Source organism: Physeter macrocephalus, unplaced genomic scaffold, assembly GCF_002837175.3.
Source record: "Physeter macrocephalus isolate SW-GA unplaced genomic scaffold, ASM283717v5 random_289, whole genome shotgun sequence".
In the NCBI taxonomy this organism is placed as follows: Eukaryota; Metazoa; Chordata; class Mammalia; order Artiodactyla; family Physeteridae; genus Physeter; species Physeter macrocephalus.
In genome coordinates, this window is record NW_021145643.1 from 25556 (window position 1) to 40296 (window position 14741).

At 60.0% G+C, this 14741-nt stretch overlaps 1 protein-coding gene across 9 annotated transcripts in view; it reads left to right on the plus strand.

Moving 5' to 3' along the window:
• The window catches only part of LOC102988352 (phosphatidylinositol 4-kinase alpha), a 41103-nt gene that overhangs the window by 22965 nt on the left and 3397 nt on the right, over nt 1-14741 (plus strand). For 3 of the 9 annotated variants that reach the window (XR_008616672.1, XR_008616670.1, XR_008616671.1), the window contains exons 15-32: nt 2081-2239; nt 2515-2666; nt 3851-3958; nt 4126-4253; nt 5157-5276; nt 5369-5448; nt 5538-5731; nt 6602-6692; nt 7001-7168; nt 7372-7425; nt 8976-9096; nt 10903-11032; nt 11840-11910; nt 12990-13062; nt 13141-13211; nt 13806-13915; nt 14333-14437; nt 14527-14597. Coding sequence is in view for 5 of the 9 variants with exons in the window: in XM_028485267.2 (XP_028341068.2) it covers nt 2081-2239; nt 2515-2666; nt 3851-3958; nt 4126-4253; nt 5157-5276; nt 5369-5448; nt 5538-5731; nt 6602-6692; nt 7001-7168; nt 7372-7425; nt 8976-9096; nt 10903-11032; nt 11840-11910; nt 12990-13062; nt 13141-13211; nt 13806-13915; nt 14333-14437; nt 14527-14652 (2061 nt within the window). In the remaining 4 variants the exon portion in view is untranslated. Of the gene's footprint in view, nt 1-2080; nt 2240-2514; nt 2667-3850; nt 3959-4125; nt 4254-5156; nt 5277-5368; nt 5449-5537; nt 5732-6601; nt 6693-7000; nt 7169-7371; nt 7426-8975; nt 9097-10902; nt 11033-11839; nt 11911-12989; nt 13063-13140; nt 13212-13805; nt 13916-14273; nt 14438-14526; nt 14659-14741 lie in introns of those variants that run through there. The other 6 variants (XM_028485267.2, XM_055082913.1, XM_028485268.2 and 3 more) reach the window with 4 other exon arrangements.

Here is a 14741-nt window from a genome sequence, read left to right on the forward strand (position 1 = left end):
CCCAGGGAAATGTGATCTCTCTCTGGAAAGCAGCTCTTGGCAGCTCTTCACCTGCCCTCCACAACAGCCCGACAGCTATGTGTGGGTTTGGTGTCACCAAGCTCTTGCTGTTGGCTCAGGGCTGAAGGCTGCCTGTCTCCCTGCTCCTGGCCTCTGCAAGGACCTGCTGTCCAGGCCCAGCTATGCCCCACACCCCAAAGTGGGGGCCATTCCCCTATATTTCTATGTCTTTAGTATCATTGCATCCTGGTTTTTCATTTTTTCTATTATCTGGCAATGTTTGCTGGTTATGGAGCAGTTGGAAGGTATGAGCACAAAGAAGAAAACAAAAATCGTCCGTAGCCCCAACTCAGAGGCTGGTGCTGCTGGAGTCTTTTGCATTCATGGGGAGATAAAGCGTGAGCAATCTTATTGGTCTCGTATAGCACGAGGGTCTGGGCCTTCGTTCCACTGAGACAGGAAGGAATTCTGGTCCCCTGGTTCTGTAACCTGTAACAAGTGCACAGGCCCAGACTGGCCCCCACCGTCCCGCAGTCTGTAAACACCCAGACAAAATCCTCATGGCCCTCTCTGCGCCCCGACACTCCACAGCGAGCCTTAGCGAATCCTGTCAGGTCTACCTTTTATCTTTAAAGCATCTTCAGAATCTGACCACCTCTCAGCAGCCCGGCCCAGCCCCCCGTCTCTCCCCTACACGTGGAGACAACCCAGCCTCTGCTTTCCCCCCAGGCCCCTCCACCTTCTGTACACAGAGGAGCCAGGAAAATGGGTTAGATCAGGACCCTCCCGCGCGCGGACCTGTCCATGCTGCTTGTGCTCACGCAGAGCAGAGGCGGACGGTGTCTGACCAGCAAGGCCCCTCTGCCCCCTGTTGCCGCCACAGGCACCCTGTGATCCTTGCTGCCCCAGCCCCGGTGGGCTCCTGCTTTAGACTGCGGGTGCCGGTCCCTCCCTGGCAGTGCTGTCCTCAGACAGGTTTTCTCCAGGGCTGGTCTGAGCTGTGCCCTCTGCCTGGGGTCTCCCCAGCCGCCCTGCCTGAAACGCCGCCACACCGTCCCCGCTTCCCTTCACAGCTATTTGCCCCCAGCGGAGAGCACCGTGCAGTCTGTAGGCTGCTTCTATTCAGCCTGGACCTGAGTTGTGTTTGTTCTTCACACTCATGACCTGAGCCTGGAAGGCAGGCCCTGGCCAAGGTGGCAACCAGGATGGGGGGACAAATGGTGGGCAGGCAACCTGGCGGGCTGCTCTCTTACCCTCCACCCTGCAACACGTTTGGCTGCAGGGGCGAACGCCGGGAGTCCATCCTTGTGTCGTGGACAGGCTCCTGTCTGCGCTGGACTCTGTCCTCACCTCATGGCCTCCAGATGGCTTCTGTGCCTGCAGGCAGGGAGGAGGGCAGAGGCGAGCGTCACCTCCCTGCCTTCTTCCTCAGGGCTCCCCCGACCCGCACTGCTCACTGCTGCTAACGAGTGGGCGAGGGGACCTGAGACTGGCCGCTTGGCGCCCTGAACAGCCATGGAGCGGGAGGAGGGATGGGGTACCCGCGTCCCCGCAGGGGCTCTGGATGCCCTGGAAGGAGCCGCTGGCTGTTGTCAGGCCACAGAGGCTGCTTCCCTGCGAACCCCTCACCCAGGCTGGTGGGGTCACAGGCTCCACTCGGCCCTCACAGTTCTTCCCTGAGCCTGGTTAGCGGCATGAAGGTGTCGTGCGGGGTCCATGGGGGTGGAGAGGAGGAACTGGGTTCTGGAGCATGCCACCCCCCTGCCACTGCCAGCCCAGAGGCCCTGAGCAGGCGGCTTCCCCTGGGTGGTTTCCAGGCAGTGCTGTCACGGGTGGGCTGCACCACAAAGCAGGACACACTCCTGGCTGTGGTCCAGGAGGGGCTTCTGGTGAAAAAAGGCTGGAAAGTGGGATCATGGGGAGATCTTAGTGATTTTTTTTCTTCATACCTTCCTCAGTTTTCTAAATTTTGTTCAGTGAGCATATATTCCTTTTATGATTAAAAAAACAAAACAAAACAAAAAAACCAGCAAGCCTCTTTCTGTGCCCCACGGAGGGACTAACGCCTGCATTCTTGCAGTTCATGCGGGAGATGGCGGGGGCCTGGCAGATGACAGTGGAGCAGAAGTTCGGCTTGTTTTCTGCGGAGATAAAGGAAGCAGACCCCCTGGCTGCGTCGGAAGCCAGTCAGCCCAAACCCTGTGCCCCCGAGGTGACCCCTCACTGCATCTGGATCGATGTACGTGCCCCCCTGGCTCCCTTGTGCTCCACCCACTCTTCCCCGGGGTCAGGGGCTGCCCTGGGACTCCAGGTTGAAGACTGCCCCACCTGGGGGGTGGCTGGCCCATCTCTCTCCCCAGGCCCCGCCAGTCTCGTCCCACTGCCCCGCAGACCCCACCTGCCCTCCTGTGGGCCTGAGCCCCTCCTTGGCAGGCAGTGGTGGCTTGAGGGTGGGCGGCCACCTGGCCCCGCCAGCAAGATGGCCCCGCCAGCAGCATATCCCTTTCCGTCCAGTTCCTGGTGCAGCGGTTCGAGATTGCCAAGTACTGCAGCTCTGACCAGGTGGAGATCTTCTCCAGCCTACTGCAGCGGTCCATGTCTCTGAGCATCGGGGGCACTGCGGGGAGCATGAACCGGCATGTGGCGGCCATCGGGCCCCGCTTCAAGTGAGAGCTCACCCCAGGGCCTGCTCCCCCGGGTTTCCTGTGGTTGGTCACTTGTTCACCAGAAACTGACCGAGCCCCCATTACATGCAGGGCCCCTGGGAAAGGCATCCACACATGATGGCCGGGGCCACCAAGCCCTCTCGGGGCTGGGGACATGGGGCAGCGTGCTGTCCACGGCAGGGAAGTGTTCAGGAGGCGCTTCAGGTGGGGACCCGGCCAGCCAAACGCTGGGGGTGGGCAGCAGCAAAAGGATTCTGGTGACACATTGGAGAGGGAAGAACGGCCAGCTGTGTGGCAGAGCCTGGTGTGACAGCTCAGGCCCATTTATCCTCTGAGGCCAGTTGTGCCAATTGCACACCAAGCCCTGTGCAAAACCAGCCACACCAGGGGAGGGCACACACCCCCATATGCAGCATTTGGCCCAGTGGGCCTCAAACCAGGTGCGGTGGTCAGGGGCGCCGTGGACACATCAGGAGGGCCTGGCCTGGCATGGGGAGGGCTCTTGACTGGGCCTGCAGATACCTGGGGGGTCAGATGGAAGGAGGGTGAGGGGCCCCTGCAGGTGGGCACCACTCCACCTACCTGTTGCCCTCCCTGAGCTCTTGACTCGTGTTCCTGCAGCCCACTGGGCACCCCCTCGGGCCGTGCTTCTCAAACCAGTACCCAAGGGCTAGTTCTCTTTTTCCCTAATTTCCAGTCTGTCATGGACCTATACTTTTACAAATTGCGATGAGAATGGGTTAGTAGGAGAGGATACATGCTGGACCGTCCCAGCCATGGGAAGTGGCCATGGAGACGAGCAGGAGGGCTGCCCGTTCCTGACCAGAGCGTCTGCAGATGCCTGCAGGGCGGCCCTGATCTTGCAGAATCCAAGCAGATTGTTCTTAGAACCTGAGTTCTACCATCGTAGTCCCCGTAGGTGATGGTACCTCAGGGAGTGGTTTGCAGTTTGTGGGACCAAAGCTTCTGGCCGAGGGGCAGGGTCACATACATGTTGTTTCCCCCCAACAAAAGTGAAGGTTTAAAAAACCTTTCGTAAGGCATCAGGGTACAGTAATCCGAGACGGGTGACCACCTGCCCAATCCACAGCCCTGGCGGGAGGGCTCTGCCACCCGCAGGTGGGCCCTGAGCTCAGGGAGAGGTTTGAAGGGGGCGCCACTTGCTGACCGGGGCCCTCTTGTAGGCTGCTGACCCTCGGCCTGACCCTCCTGCACGCGGACGTGCTTCCCAATGCGACCATCCGCAACGTGCTCCGTGAGAAGATCTACTCCACTGCCTTCGACTACTTCAGGTGCTGCCCCCACCCCCCCAAGCCCCCGGGCCTGGGTCACTTAGCCTGCTGGGTGCCGACCCCCCACTAAGCAGCCCGACTTGTCATTAGGAGGCTGCGCGCCCCACCTCGCCGCGCTTCCTGACTCCTAGACCCTGGCACTCACCCTCATCCCTGGCTGTTTGCAGTTGTCCCCCAAAGTTCCCTACGCAGGGAGAGAAGAGGCTGCGTGAGGACATAAGCATAATGATTAAGTTCTGGACCGCCATGTTCTCAGATAAGAAGTACCTGACCGCCAGCCAGCTCGTTCCCCCAGGTGAGCCCCAGCCTCAGCTGTGCTGCATGGTCACCGGAGGCCCACGCCTGCCTGGTCACCTCTTCTCTGGCCGCTGCTGGGGAGCAGGAAGGAGGGCAGGGTCTCTAAGCAGACAGGCAGACACCCCTCGGTGTAACTTCCCAGCGCCAGGCCGTTCACAGGGGCCCCCTGCGTGCCCGACGGTCTGTGTTGGGTACGGCCTGTGTGCTGGGAGGGATAGGGCACGGTCCATTGTCACCTGGTGGGGCCAGTCTTACCGGCAGGCGACTCCAACATGGGGGGTCGTGGGAACATACCCCGAGGACAGGCACTTGCCCTGCAGCAGTTGGGGACCAGGGGCAGTTTTCTGGAAGAGGTGACGTGTGAGCTGCATCTCGGAGCATGGAGGGTGGACGGGGTTAGGGAAAGGCGCTGAAGTGGGAGCCGGCAGCCGCCCCACAGGAGGAAGCCCCGCTCTGTCTCTCTGAAGCATGTAGCTGGTCACGCGCCCAGGCTGGGGGAGGCGCGTGTCTCCGCAGGCAGACCCACGCGGACAGCCTGGCCGCCACAAAAGGGAAAAGCAGGCACAGTGATTGTAAACAGCTCTTGGCTCCATTCAGAGCAGGGCAGGCAGCCCTTCCATCTATCCCCACGGGTCCCCGAGTCATCGCCATGTAGGAGGACACCGGGAGGTCAGTGCCATAATTGATCAAGGTGGCTCCTCGATTTGCTTTGCTTTGGGCTCAGGGGAACATAACACACTTTAGAAAGCTTCCATCTGCAGTGGTTCATGAGGAACTTTGCAGACGCCTGGTTCGTCCAGGGAAGCCGTCACCGGTCGTCTCCCCCACCTGCTCCCCACAGCTGCCTTGTCTGTGGTGAAGGTCCAGACACCTCGTTCTAGAATGCTGTGTCTGCCCACAGATAACCAGGACACCCGGAGCAACCTGGACATAGCGGTTGGCTCGCGCCAGCAGGCTACACAGGGCTGGATCAACACCTACCCGCTGTCTAGCGGCATGTCCACCATCTCCAAGAAGTCAGGTCGGTGGGGCTTTGCTGCCGGGTCCCTTGGGTCCTCGGGGTCATAGAGCAGCTCCAAGGGACACTGTGCCCTTTCCCCCCACCGTCCCCAGGCATGTCCAAGAAGACCAACCGGGGCTCCCAGCTGCACAAGTACTACATGAAGCGCCGGACGCTGCTGCTGTCCCTGCTGGTGAGGCCTGTGCGCCATGCCTGCAGCGCTGGGGTGGGGGAGGGGCGCGGGCCATGCAGAGGCGCATCTGTGTCTGTGTCCCTCACCAGGCCACTGAGATCGAGCGTCTCATCACGTGGTACAACCCACTGTCGGCCCCGGAGCTAGAGCTAGACCAGGCCGGAGAGAGCAGCGTGGCCAACTGGAGGTCCAAGTACATCAGCATGAGCGAGAAGCAGTGGAAGGACAATGTGAACCTCGCCTGGAACATCTCTCCTCATCTGGCCGTGCAGCTGCCAGCCAGGTGGGCTGCTGAGAAGCCCTGCAGAGGTCCAGCACGGGGCACCTGCTGGGGGGAGGGCACGTGTCACAGCCAAGGACTGTAAGGGAAGAGCCATCGTAGCCCTAGACGCTCCCCAGTCCTGTGCAATGGTGGGGTCTGTCCTGCCGGGGGCCCAGCACCCCAGAGCCCGAGGAGATAACATCAGGGTACCCCAGGGCCTCACCTTGTTTGATGAGGAAAGGAAACACCTGTGGTTACTCTGGGAGGTAGGCCTGGGGGGTCTGGGTTGGTAGTTCCTGGGTGGTATCTTCAGGCAGCAGGCTACTCAGAGGGGCGGCTGGCAGCCGAGTGTCCTGTGAGCTGTCCTGAGGCAGCTCTTAACAGGGATAGGACTCAGGCTGGTAGGTGCTGAGAGGGGCTTCCCAGGCCCCCTGTGCTGAATCCCAGTAGACTCCATGTGACTGCGTGCAGGGTGGGCCTTTCTTCCCCGGAGCCCATGCTGCATACTTACTACTTCCTTCTTCGGGTCCCAAGTCCTCCTCAGGACAGGATTGCAGCCTGACGGCATTTAGGCAGCAGCTGCCTGCCTTAGCCTTGGGCGGTCACACCTGAACACTTTGCACCCACCCTCCCACCTGCTAGGGTGCCTTCTGGCCCATGGGTGCCACACCGTGGATGGGCTGCTTTGGGGGCCAGGCCAAGGGAGGTGTCCTTGGAAGTATCATTCCTGCTCCAGGGAGTTCTGCCCTTGGGTCACAGCCGGTCACAGTAAACACCATGTCAATAGCGACAGTGTTCAGATGTCACTGGGTGTTGGTCCACATCCTTCAGTCCAGGGCTCCCCCAACCCCCGTCTTCGGTGTCTGCCCCCCACACCCTCTGTGCCTGCAGGTTCAAAAACACAGAAGCTATCGGCAACGAGGTGACCCGTCTGGTTCGCTTGGACCCAGGAGCCGTTAGTGACATCCCCGAAGCCATCAAGGTAGCGTGGTGGGTAGTGTGCCAGGGCCTGGTCCTAAGCGCACAGAAGCAGAACTGCCTCCAGGGATGCCTGGGGGTGAGGAACACAACCAAAACCCACTGACCTCAGTGGTACCACGATTTTTCCCATCTCTTGTGTTATCTACTCTTCAGATGAAACATTTACTGTGTTTACAGCAGAAAAACATTGAGTGTATTTCACCGTGGTTAAAGTTGTGCTGTTGTATGTAATGTGTCAGAAGCTGTTATAAATGCTTTGTGGTTTTCACTCCTTGGGGGCATCCCTGTGACTCCCTGCTTCCTCCCCAGTTCCTGGTCACCTGGCACACCATCGACGCCGATGCCCCCGAGCTCAGCCATGTGCTGTGCTGGGCGCCCGCAGACCCACCCACAGGCCTGTCCTACTTCTCCAGCATGTACCCGCCGCACCCGCTCACAGCGCAGTACGGGGTCAAAGTCCTACGGTCCTTCCCACCGGTGAGCCCATCTGCTGGGTCGGCCTCGGAGGGCTGCCCAGCCCCACGGGGGGATGGAGGGCAGGCCTGATTGAGGGTGAGGACGTGTCCTGGGGGTAGAGTGACAGCAGGGCCAGTCCAGGTGGGGTGGGGCCCTGAGACCCCCATCCTGCATGGTGCTCTCACCCCTCCCTGAGTCATGGCTGCTCCTCCCCTGCCACACAGGATGCCATCCTGTTCTACATCCCCCAGATCGTGCAGGCCCTCAGGTATGACAAGGTAAGGCATGCAGCACGGGCCGACCAGCCTGGAGGGCCGGGCGGGCAGCGGGACGGAGCCCAGGAGCAGGGCCACTGAGCTGGGACCTGGGCCCGAGGTCTCTGTCCCCCATGTGGTCGTCCAGCACCCGAGGCCCAGTCCTGCTGTGCTGGGTGAGCAGGTTCTGGAAACATTGCCAGCAGTTGCTTTCTCAGGGTGGGTGACCTGGCCTGGGACCCGTACCTGCTGGATGGGGGTCTCAGCAGGGCCCCTAACTCCCAAATCCAGCTCCCTGTCTCCTGGGGGGAGTGGCCAGGGGGTTGGAGGGGACAGCGTGTGTATTAGTGAGCTCAGGCCACCCTGGCAAAGTACACAGACTCGGGGCTTAAACTACAGGGAGCTCCTTCCACACAGTCTGGAGGCTGGACATCTGAGATCCAGGTGTCAGCAGGGCTGGTTTGGCCGAGGCCCTCTCCTTGCCGTGTAGACAGCGGCTTCTCCCTGTATCCCCACATGGCTGTCCCTGTGTCTGTGTCCTAATCTCTTCTTATAAGGATACAGGTCAGATCGGATCAGGGACCCCTACTGATCTCATGTAATTTTATCAGTTCTTTAAAGGCCTATATCCAAATACAGTCACATTCTGTGGGTGGGGGGGGGCAGGACTTCAACATATGAATGGGGGGTGGGGGCGGATAATTCAGCCGTAACAGTGTACATGCACATAGGGGCCTGGCACAGGGCCTGGACAGAAAACACCCACGGGGTGACCACAGCCCAGAGCCCTCACCACCCGCGCTTCATCCCGGTGCCACCCCCAAGCCTGCGTCTGAGGGCAGCAGCGTCTACACCTCCTGCTCCTGCCCATACACCCACCTGCCCTGGGCCCACAGGGCCCCAGAACACCCATGCCCCGGCCAAGCCTGGAGACCCTGCACTGGAGGTTGCACATCCATGGTTCATCTTTAGATCTAGTTGCTGGGTTAGAATGGGGTTATTTGAAGTTTGACCTGTTTGGGAAGCCCACTCACCCAAGTTGAGGACATCTGTCCAAGGAATACTTTACCCGATGGGCCGCAAATTACTGTGGGGAGGGAGAGGCTGCCCCCCAGGAGCCTTCCAGAAAGGCCAGCTGCCTTTGTAACTTAGGACATGGGAATTCAGCCTGAGCTGGGAGTGATGTAGGGTTTTCTGGGACCCGTCCATCACTGGGCAGCGTCTTCTAGACACCAGTCCACAGGGGCGCATTTGAAACCCGCCTGCCCACGCGTCGTGCTTGATGACAGCAGAAGCTGGTTAGAGTCCAGGGCTTAGAGTCCAGGGCTTAGAGTCCAGAGGAGGGAACAGAGGAGACAAAAGCTGGCGTGTGTCTGCATAGACAAAGACCCCGGCGGCTGGCCAGCCAGCTGGACTTGGGCTGGACTCCGCAGCCCAGGAGAGGTGCTCACAGCCGGCACCACTCAACAACGCTTCTTTCTGGGTCTGCCAAGCGTGGAGTCATTGCTGCTTGGGTGAGAGTGGCCTCTCTTGGTGGAGTGTGGCCAGCCTGGGCTGACCTTGCTTTCCTACAGATGGGCTATGTACGGGAGTATATTCTGTGGGCGGCATCCAAGTCCCAGCTCCTGGCACACCAATTCATCTGGAACATGAAGACGAACATCTATGTGGATGAAGAGGGGCACCAGAAAGACCGTGAGTGCCCATCCCTCGGGCCCCACCCCGTCCTCACCACCTGCCCAGGGTCATCATTCCTCCACTCCCACCTCTGACCCCTGCCCGGCCCCCAAGGCCCTATAGCTCCGTGCTGCAGCTCCCCGGGCAGCGCTGCCCAAACCAGGTCGTCCCAGGACCCTCACACCTTTGAAAACTACAGAGACCCTCAAAGAGCTTGGGTTTATGTGGCCTTTGGCCATCCATGCTCACCAACATTAGAAATTAAAAATAGAGGGCTTCCCTGGTGGCGCAGTGGTTAAGAATCCGCCTGCTGGGGCTTCCCTGGTGGCGCAGTGGTTGAGAATCTGCCTGCCAATGCAGGGGACACGGGTTCGAGCCCTGGTCTGGGAAGATCACACATGCCGCGGAGCAACTAGGCCCGTGAGCCACAACTACTGAGCCTGCGCGTCTGGAGCCTGTGCTCCGAAACGAGAGGTCGCGACAGTGAGAGGCCTGCGCACCGCGATGAAGAGTAGCCCCCGCTTGCCGCAACTAGAGAAAGCCCTAGCACAGAAATGAAGACCCAACACAGCCATAAATAAATAAATAAATTTTTAAAAATAAAATTTATAAAAAAAAAAGAATCCGCCTGCCAGTACAGGAGACAAGGGTTTGAGCCCTGGTCCGGGAAGATCCCACATGCCGTGGAGCAAACTAAGCCTGTGCGCCACAACTACTGAGCCTGTGCTCTAGAGCCCACGAGCCACAACTACTGAGCCCATGTGCCACAACTACTGAAGCCTGCACACCTAGAGCCCGTGCTCCGCAACAAGAGAAGCCACTGCAGTGAGAAGCCCGCGCACCGCAATGAAGAGTAGCCCCCGCTCGTCGCAACCAGAGAAAGCCTGCACACAGCAACAAAGACCCAATGCAGCCAAAAATTAAAATTTTTTTTTAAAAAGAGAGGGACCCATCTCACATAAACATAACTTTTAAAGAAGTGAGCGAGAAGAGTGGCATTGCTTAACACGTTTACAGGCCCCTTTAGTGCCTGTGGGAGATGAGGTCATCAGTGTGGTGGGAGATCCCCTCACTCTGCCTCTGCATTTCATGTCACAATATGCTGTTTGGGCTGAAGTGGCTGCAGGAGATTGGGCCTTGCTGACCCATAGTTGGAAAGGGACGAGTGTCTGGTGTTCAGGCCCCTTGGGTGCTCCCTGCCAATGCTACCAAGCTTGGCGGGATGGTTTCTCAGGTGTTCAGTGCAGTGAGGGGTCTGAACCGTGTTGTGAGCCTCGCTCTCTGTTCATTCAGCCCCTGCTTGCCCTGCACTCGCCCCTTGCAGGACCTGTAACACCCGCCGTGGTCACACCCAACGCACAGGGCAGGGTCTCCAGCGCTGATGCATTTCGTGACACAGTACTTAAAGATCCCGTGTGTGGAGCCCCAGCTGCCTCACAGGACAGAAACGTTTCTGAGTGCTGGGAAACTGTCAGGCTTTTTTGTCAAGTTTAACAAAGTTTTGTAGTTTTCCTTAAATGGCAGATTCATTTTATTCAAGAAAATATCTGCCATAAGTCTACGTCTGAGTGACTTTACCTCATCTCTTAGTCACTCCTTCAAGTAAAAATGATGTTCCCTGGAAGAGGGGACAGTCAGATGGAGGTGCTCCCCTGAGACCACCACACGCTTCAGGTGCGGCCCCTGTGAGCATCCGTGATCCTGGAGCCCTCCACTCACCACAGCCTCACAGGCGTCAGCACCCTGAGGAGGGCAAACCTCTTCTGGGTGGGGTCTGTAGAGAAGGTCCCTGGGACTGCAGGCTCACCCTCTGTTTCTCTGCAGCTGACATTGGCGACCTCCTGGAGCAGCTGGTGGAAGAGATCACAAGCTCCCTGTCCGGCCCAGCCAAGGACTTCTACCAGCGGGAATTCGACTTCTTCAACAAGATCACTAACGTGTCAGCCATCATCAAGTAAGTGGCATCTTCTCCAGGCCCCACTTGTGGGAGCTGCCCAAGGAGCTTTGTAGACATGGCCCCCCGACGTCCCCTGCTAAGGAACAGCCAGACAGGGAGTCTGCTCCCGCTGTCCAGGGACCCCATGGGCATAGCAGATGCACAGAAAACAACATCTCAGGTTCACTTTGGGTCTTGCCCAAGCCTGAGGACATCTGCTCTCCAGGTTCTAATGGTCCCCGTGGTGTTAGGGAAACCACACTCCTTTGCAGACCCGAGGTCCTTTCTTGATTCACCTCCTGGGCCCCCATTCACGTGGAGCAGACGCCGACCTTGGACGTCTTGGCCACCCATTTGTTCAGGATGGGGCCCCGGAGTTGTGGATGCTGGCCGGGCGCCTGGGAGGCAGCAGGGGAGCCCTAGTACCATTCCTGCAGGTGCCTAGTCCCCACACTGTCCGCAGTGCTCAGGCTCGCCCCCTACCCCATCACTGAGGGCCACGTGTCCCATGGTCCTTTCCTGACCAGTTCTAAGCAGAGCAGCAACATGGCAGCAGAGATGGAGAGTCAGGGTGGACTCCCTGGGCCTCTGCCACGTGAGAGGCATGATTCCATTTCACTTGCCTTGTCGTGGGTCACAGAGGTCTGAGGGCCTGCCCGAGGCCACACTGCCATTAAACCACGGAGCCCGCAGCCTGACCCCCACAGCAGCACACACCCCCTTCCCCTGCCCCAGGTGGCGGAGCGCAGGGCTAGGGCCCTCGGACAGGAGGGCCTGTCTGTGCCCCGAAGCCACAGACACCAGCATCTGTGTCTTGTTCTCCAGGCCCTTCCCTAAAGGTGACGAGAGGAAGAGGGCTTGTCTGTCGGCTCTGTCTGAAGTGAAGGTGCAGCCTGGTGAGCAGGGCTCGAGGCCAGTGAGAAGGGGGTCTGGGGGGCCCTGGGTGCCCGGCACCCCTCTCCAGAACCTTCCCCTGCCAGTGGTCACTCCTGGTTCTCCTAGCTACAGCTGTTTTCTGAAGGCAGAGGCCCTGTCCTTGGCAGCTGTGGTTCTAGAAGGTTCCTGAGCTCCAGTGTAACAAGCAACGCAGGCCACACAGTGGGCTTAGGGAGGAGCGGGGGTGTCCCAGGTGTGCTAGGGCCTGTAGGATGAGGGGGTCCATGCCCCCCTCCCTGGTGCTCTTGCCACGTGGTCAGATCCATGTCTTTTCAAGACAAGACGGGAACCCAGACGTCATTGCAGAGCTGTCTGTTCTTAACTGTCTCACACATTCGTTCTTCAAAACCCTGGCCTTGCACACTTTCCCACTGCCCGCCTCAGTGATGGGCACCAGTGCAGGGCCCGGGGTGGGCCTCTCCTGACCATGCTGAGCCCTACCCAGCCCCGCCCCAGAGAACACTCAGCCTCCCAGAGGACACCATGCTGCCGGGTCGTGTCCCCGAGGCACTGGAGAGCCAGCTGGGCTCTAAGCAGAGTGGAGCTCGGGCCGTGTGAGGGAGGCTGGGCTGGCGAGGGAAGGAGGGTGGATGAGGCGGGGGCCTGCATGCTCCCCAGGGGCCCAGTCCCTCCCACCAGGACCCCGCCTCGAGCACCCCCACCTCTGGGGGCTCGGGGAACTGTGGTCCCTGACCAGGAAGGGCCTTCTCTCGACCTGCACTGACAAGGTCGAGCTGGGGGTGTCAGGTGGGTGGGCACTGGGGCTCCTGTGTCCTGTGGCACTGGCGGCCAGTGGCCTGAGAAGCTGAGGGTTTAGGGTGTCCTCTTGGAGAAGCGTCTGAGGGAGGTGGTGGCCCCATGTGGAACGTCAGGATGGGCCCAGGGAAACAGCACAGAGTCAGGGAGGATGGCCTTACCGGCCTTGGAACAAGGAGTCGGCGGTGCTGCAGGCAAGGCCCTCGAGGCCTCAGCACAGCGCCGTCTGCTGGGAAAGCCTCATCCTGCTCGGGCCCTGGGATGTCCCTTCTGTCCCTCACAGGCTGCTACCTGCCCAGCAACCCCGAGGCCATCGTGCTGGACATCGACTACAAGTCCGGGACGCCCATGCAGAGGTGAGGCACCCCCCCGCAAGCTCCCCCTCACGGCCTCCCATTCCCTGTCACTTGCACCCGTTCTCTGTTGTTTTCCAGTGCTGCAAAGGCCCCATATCTGGCTAAGTTCAAGGTGAAACGATGCGGAGTTAGTGAACTTGAGAAGGAAGGTCAGTGGGGCACGTCTGATGTAGTTTGGGGTCCCCATGAACGGTGACGGCCTCCGGCCAGTCAGTCTGGGCCCTTGTCTGGGGGTGGCAGGCACGTGTGCAGTGACAGAGGCCCCGGGGAGGACTGGTCGGCTTGGCTGCTGTGCGAGTGACCGCAGGCTGGCAGCCTCCACAGCAGGAGTCGATTCTGTCCCAGTCTGGAGGCCGGGGAGTCAGCAGGGCTCTGCTCCCTCTTGAAGCGCTGGGAAGGATCCTTCCGGCCTCTTCCCGGGACAGGGCATGGTTGTTCCTCAGCTGTGGCTGCCACATACATCACACTCTGCAGTTCTGCGGGGGTATGAATGTGGGGAGCGAGCACAGCAGCACAAGGGTGTGGCCCTGGGTCCTCATTCCTCAGCTGTTCTTAGGAAGAGACCCTGGCCCTGTGGCCCCACCCACTGACCCCTGGTGTCTGCTGGGCCTCGTTGGCCTCCTTAGGGTTTTGCAGAGATCCCTAAGGTTCTGTGTTGCTTCAGGCATATGATCAGGGCTTGCCCCCAGCATCCTCAGAGGGCCTCTCTGCCCGCCGCTGACAGGCAGCCTCTCCCTGTGCAGGTCTGCGGTGCTGCTCAGACTCCGAGGATGAGGGCAACACGCAGGAGGCCAATGGCCAGAAAATCTCCTGGCAAGCAGCCATCTTCAAAGTGGGAGACGACTGCCGACAGGTAGTGGGCTGGGCGGTCAGGGCAGGGCTGGAGGTGGGCGGGGCCGGGGCAGGCCCGCCTCTCTCCAAGGCTCCAGGCACACTTCTCAGCATCACACAGAAATAGGAATCCTTGGTTCCCCATTTGGTGCTGTTGCCTTGGAGTACATCAGGGCTTTCTGCTAAACCCAGAGGCCTCTCCAGTGGCCCCCCTCCCGCTGTACACCCTGGCTGCTCAGGGGGAACCACCTTGGGGGGATGGGTGCCCCTTACTCACACCCACCGCCAGGCAGTGCATCCTCACAGTCTGCCCAGGGAGCAGTGGGCAGTGAGGCTCACCGGGGCCTCCCTCCCTCCTCCCCTTCCCCCTCACTGGGCAGGGCCGCAGGCACCTGGAGCCAGCAGCCCACTACCACCCTGAGTCTCTCCTGGTTCCCAGGACATGCTGGCCCTGCAGATCATCGACCTCTTCAAAAACATCTTCCAGCTGGTCGGCCTGGATCTCTTTGTCTTTCCATACCGGGTGGTGGCCACCGCCCCTGGGGTAAGTTCCCCAAGCAGTTGCTTGGGCGCTGCCCCTGTCCCTCGCCCTGTGGTGTGCCCACAGCCTCAGCCTCGGCCCTTCCTCCCTAGTGCGGGGTGATCGAGTGCATCCCTGACTGTACCTCTCGGGACCAGCTGGGCCGCCAGACCGACTTTGGCATGTACGACTATTTCACACGCCAGTACGGGGATGAGTCCACGCTGGCCTTCCAGCAGGTGGGCAGCAGGGCGGCCCCACTGCCCCCCAGCCCCAGCTCCTGCATTGGTCAGCACCCTGTTTTCCAAGTCCTCGTATGTCTGGGGGT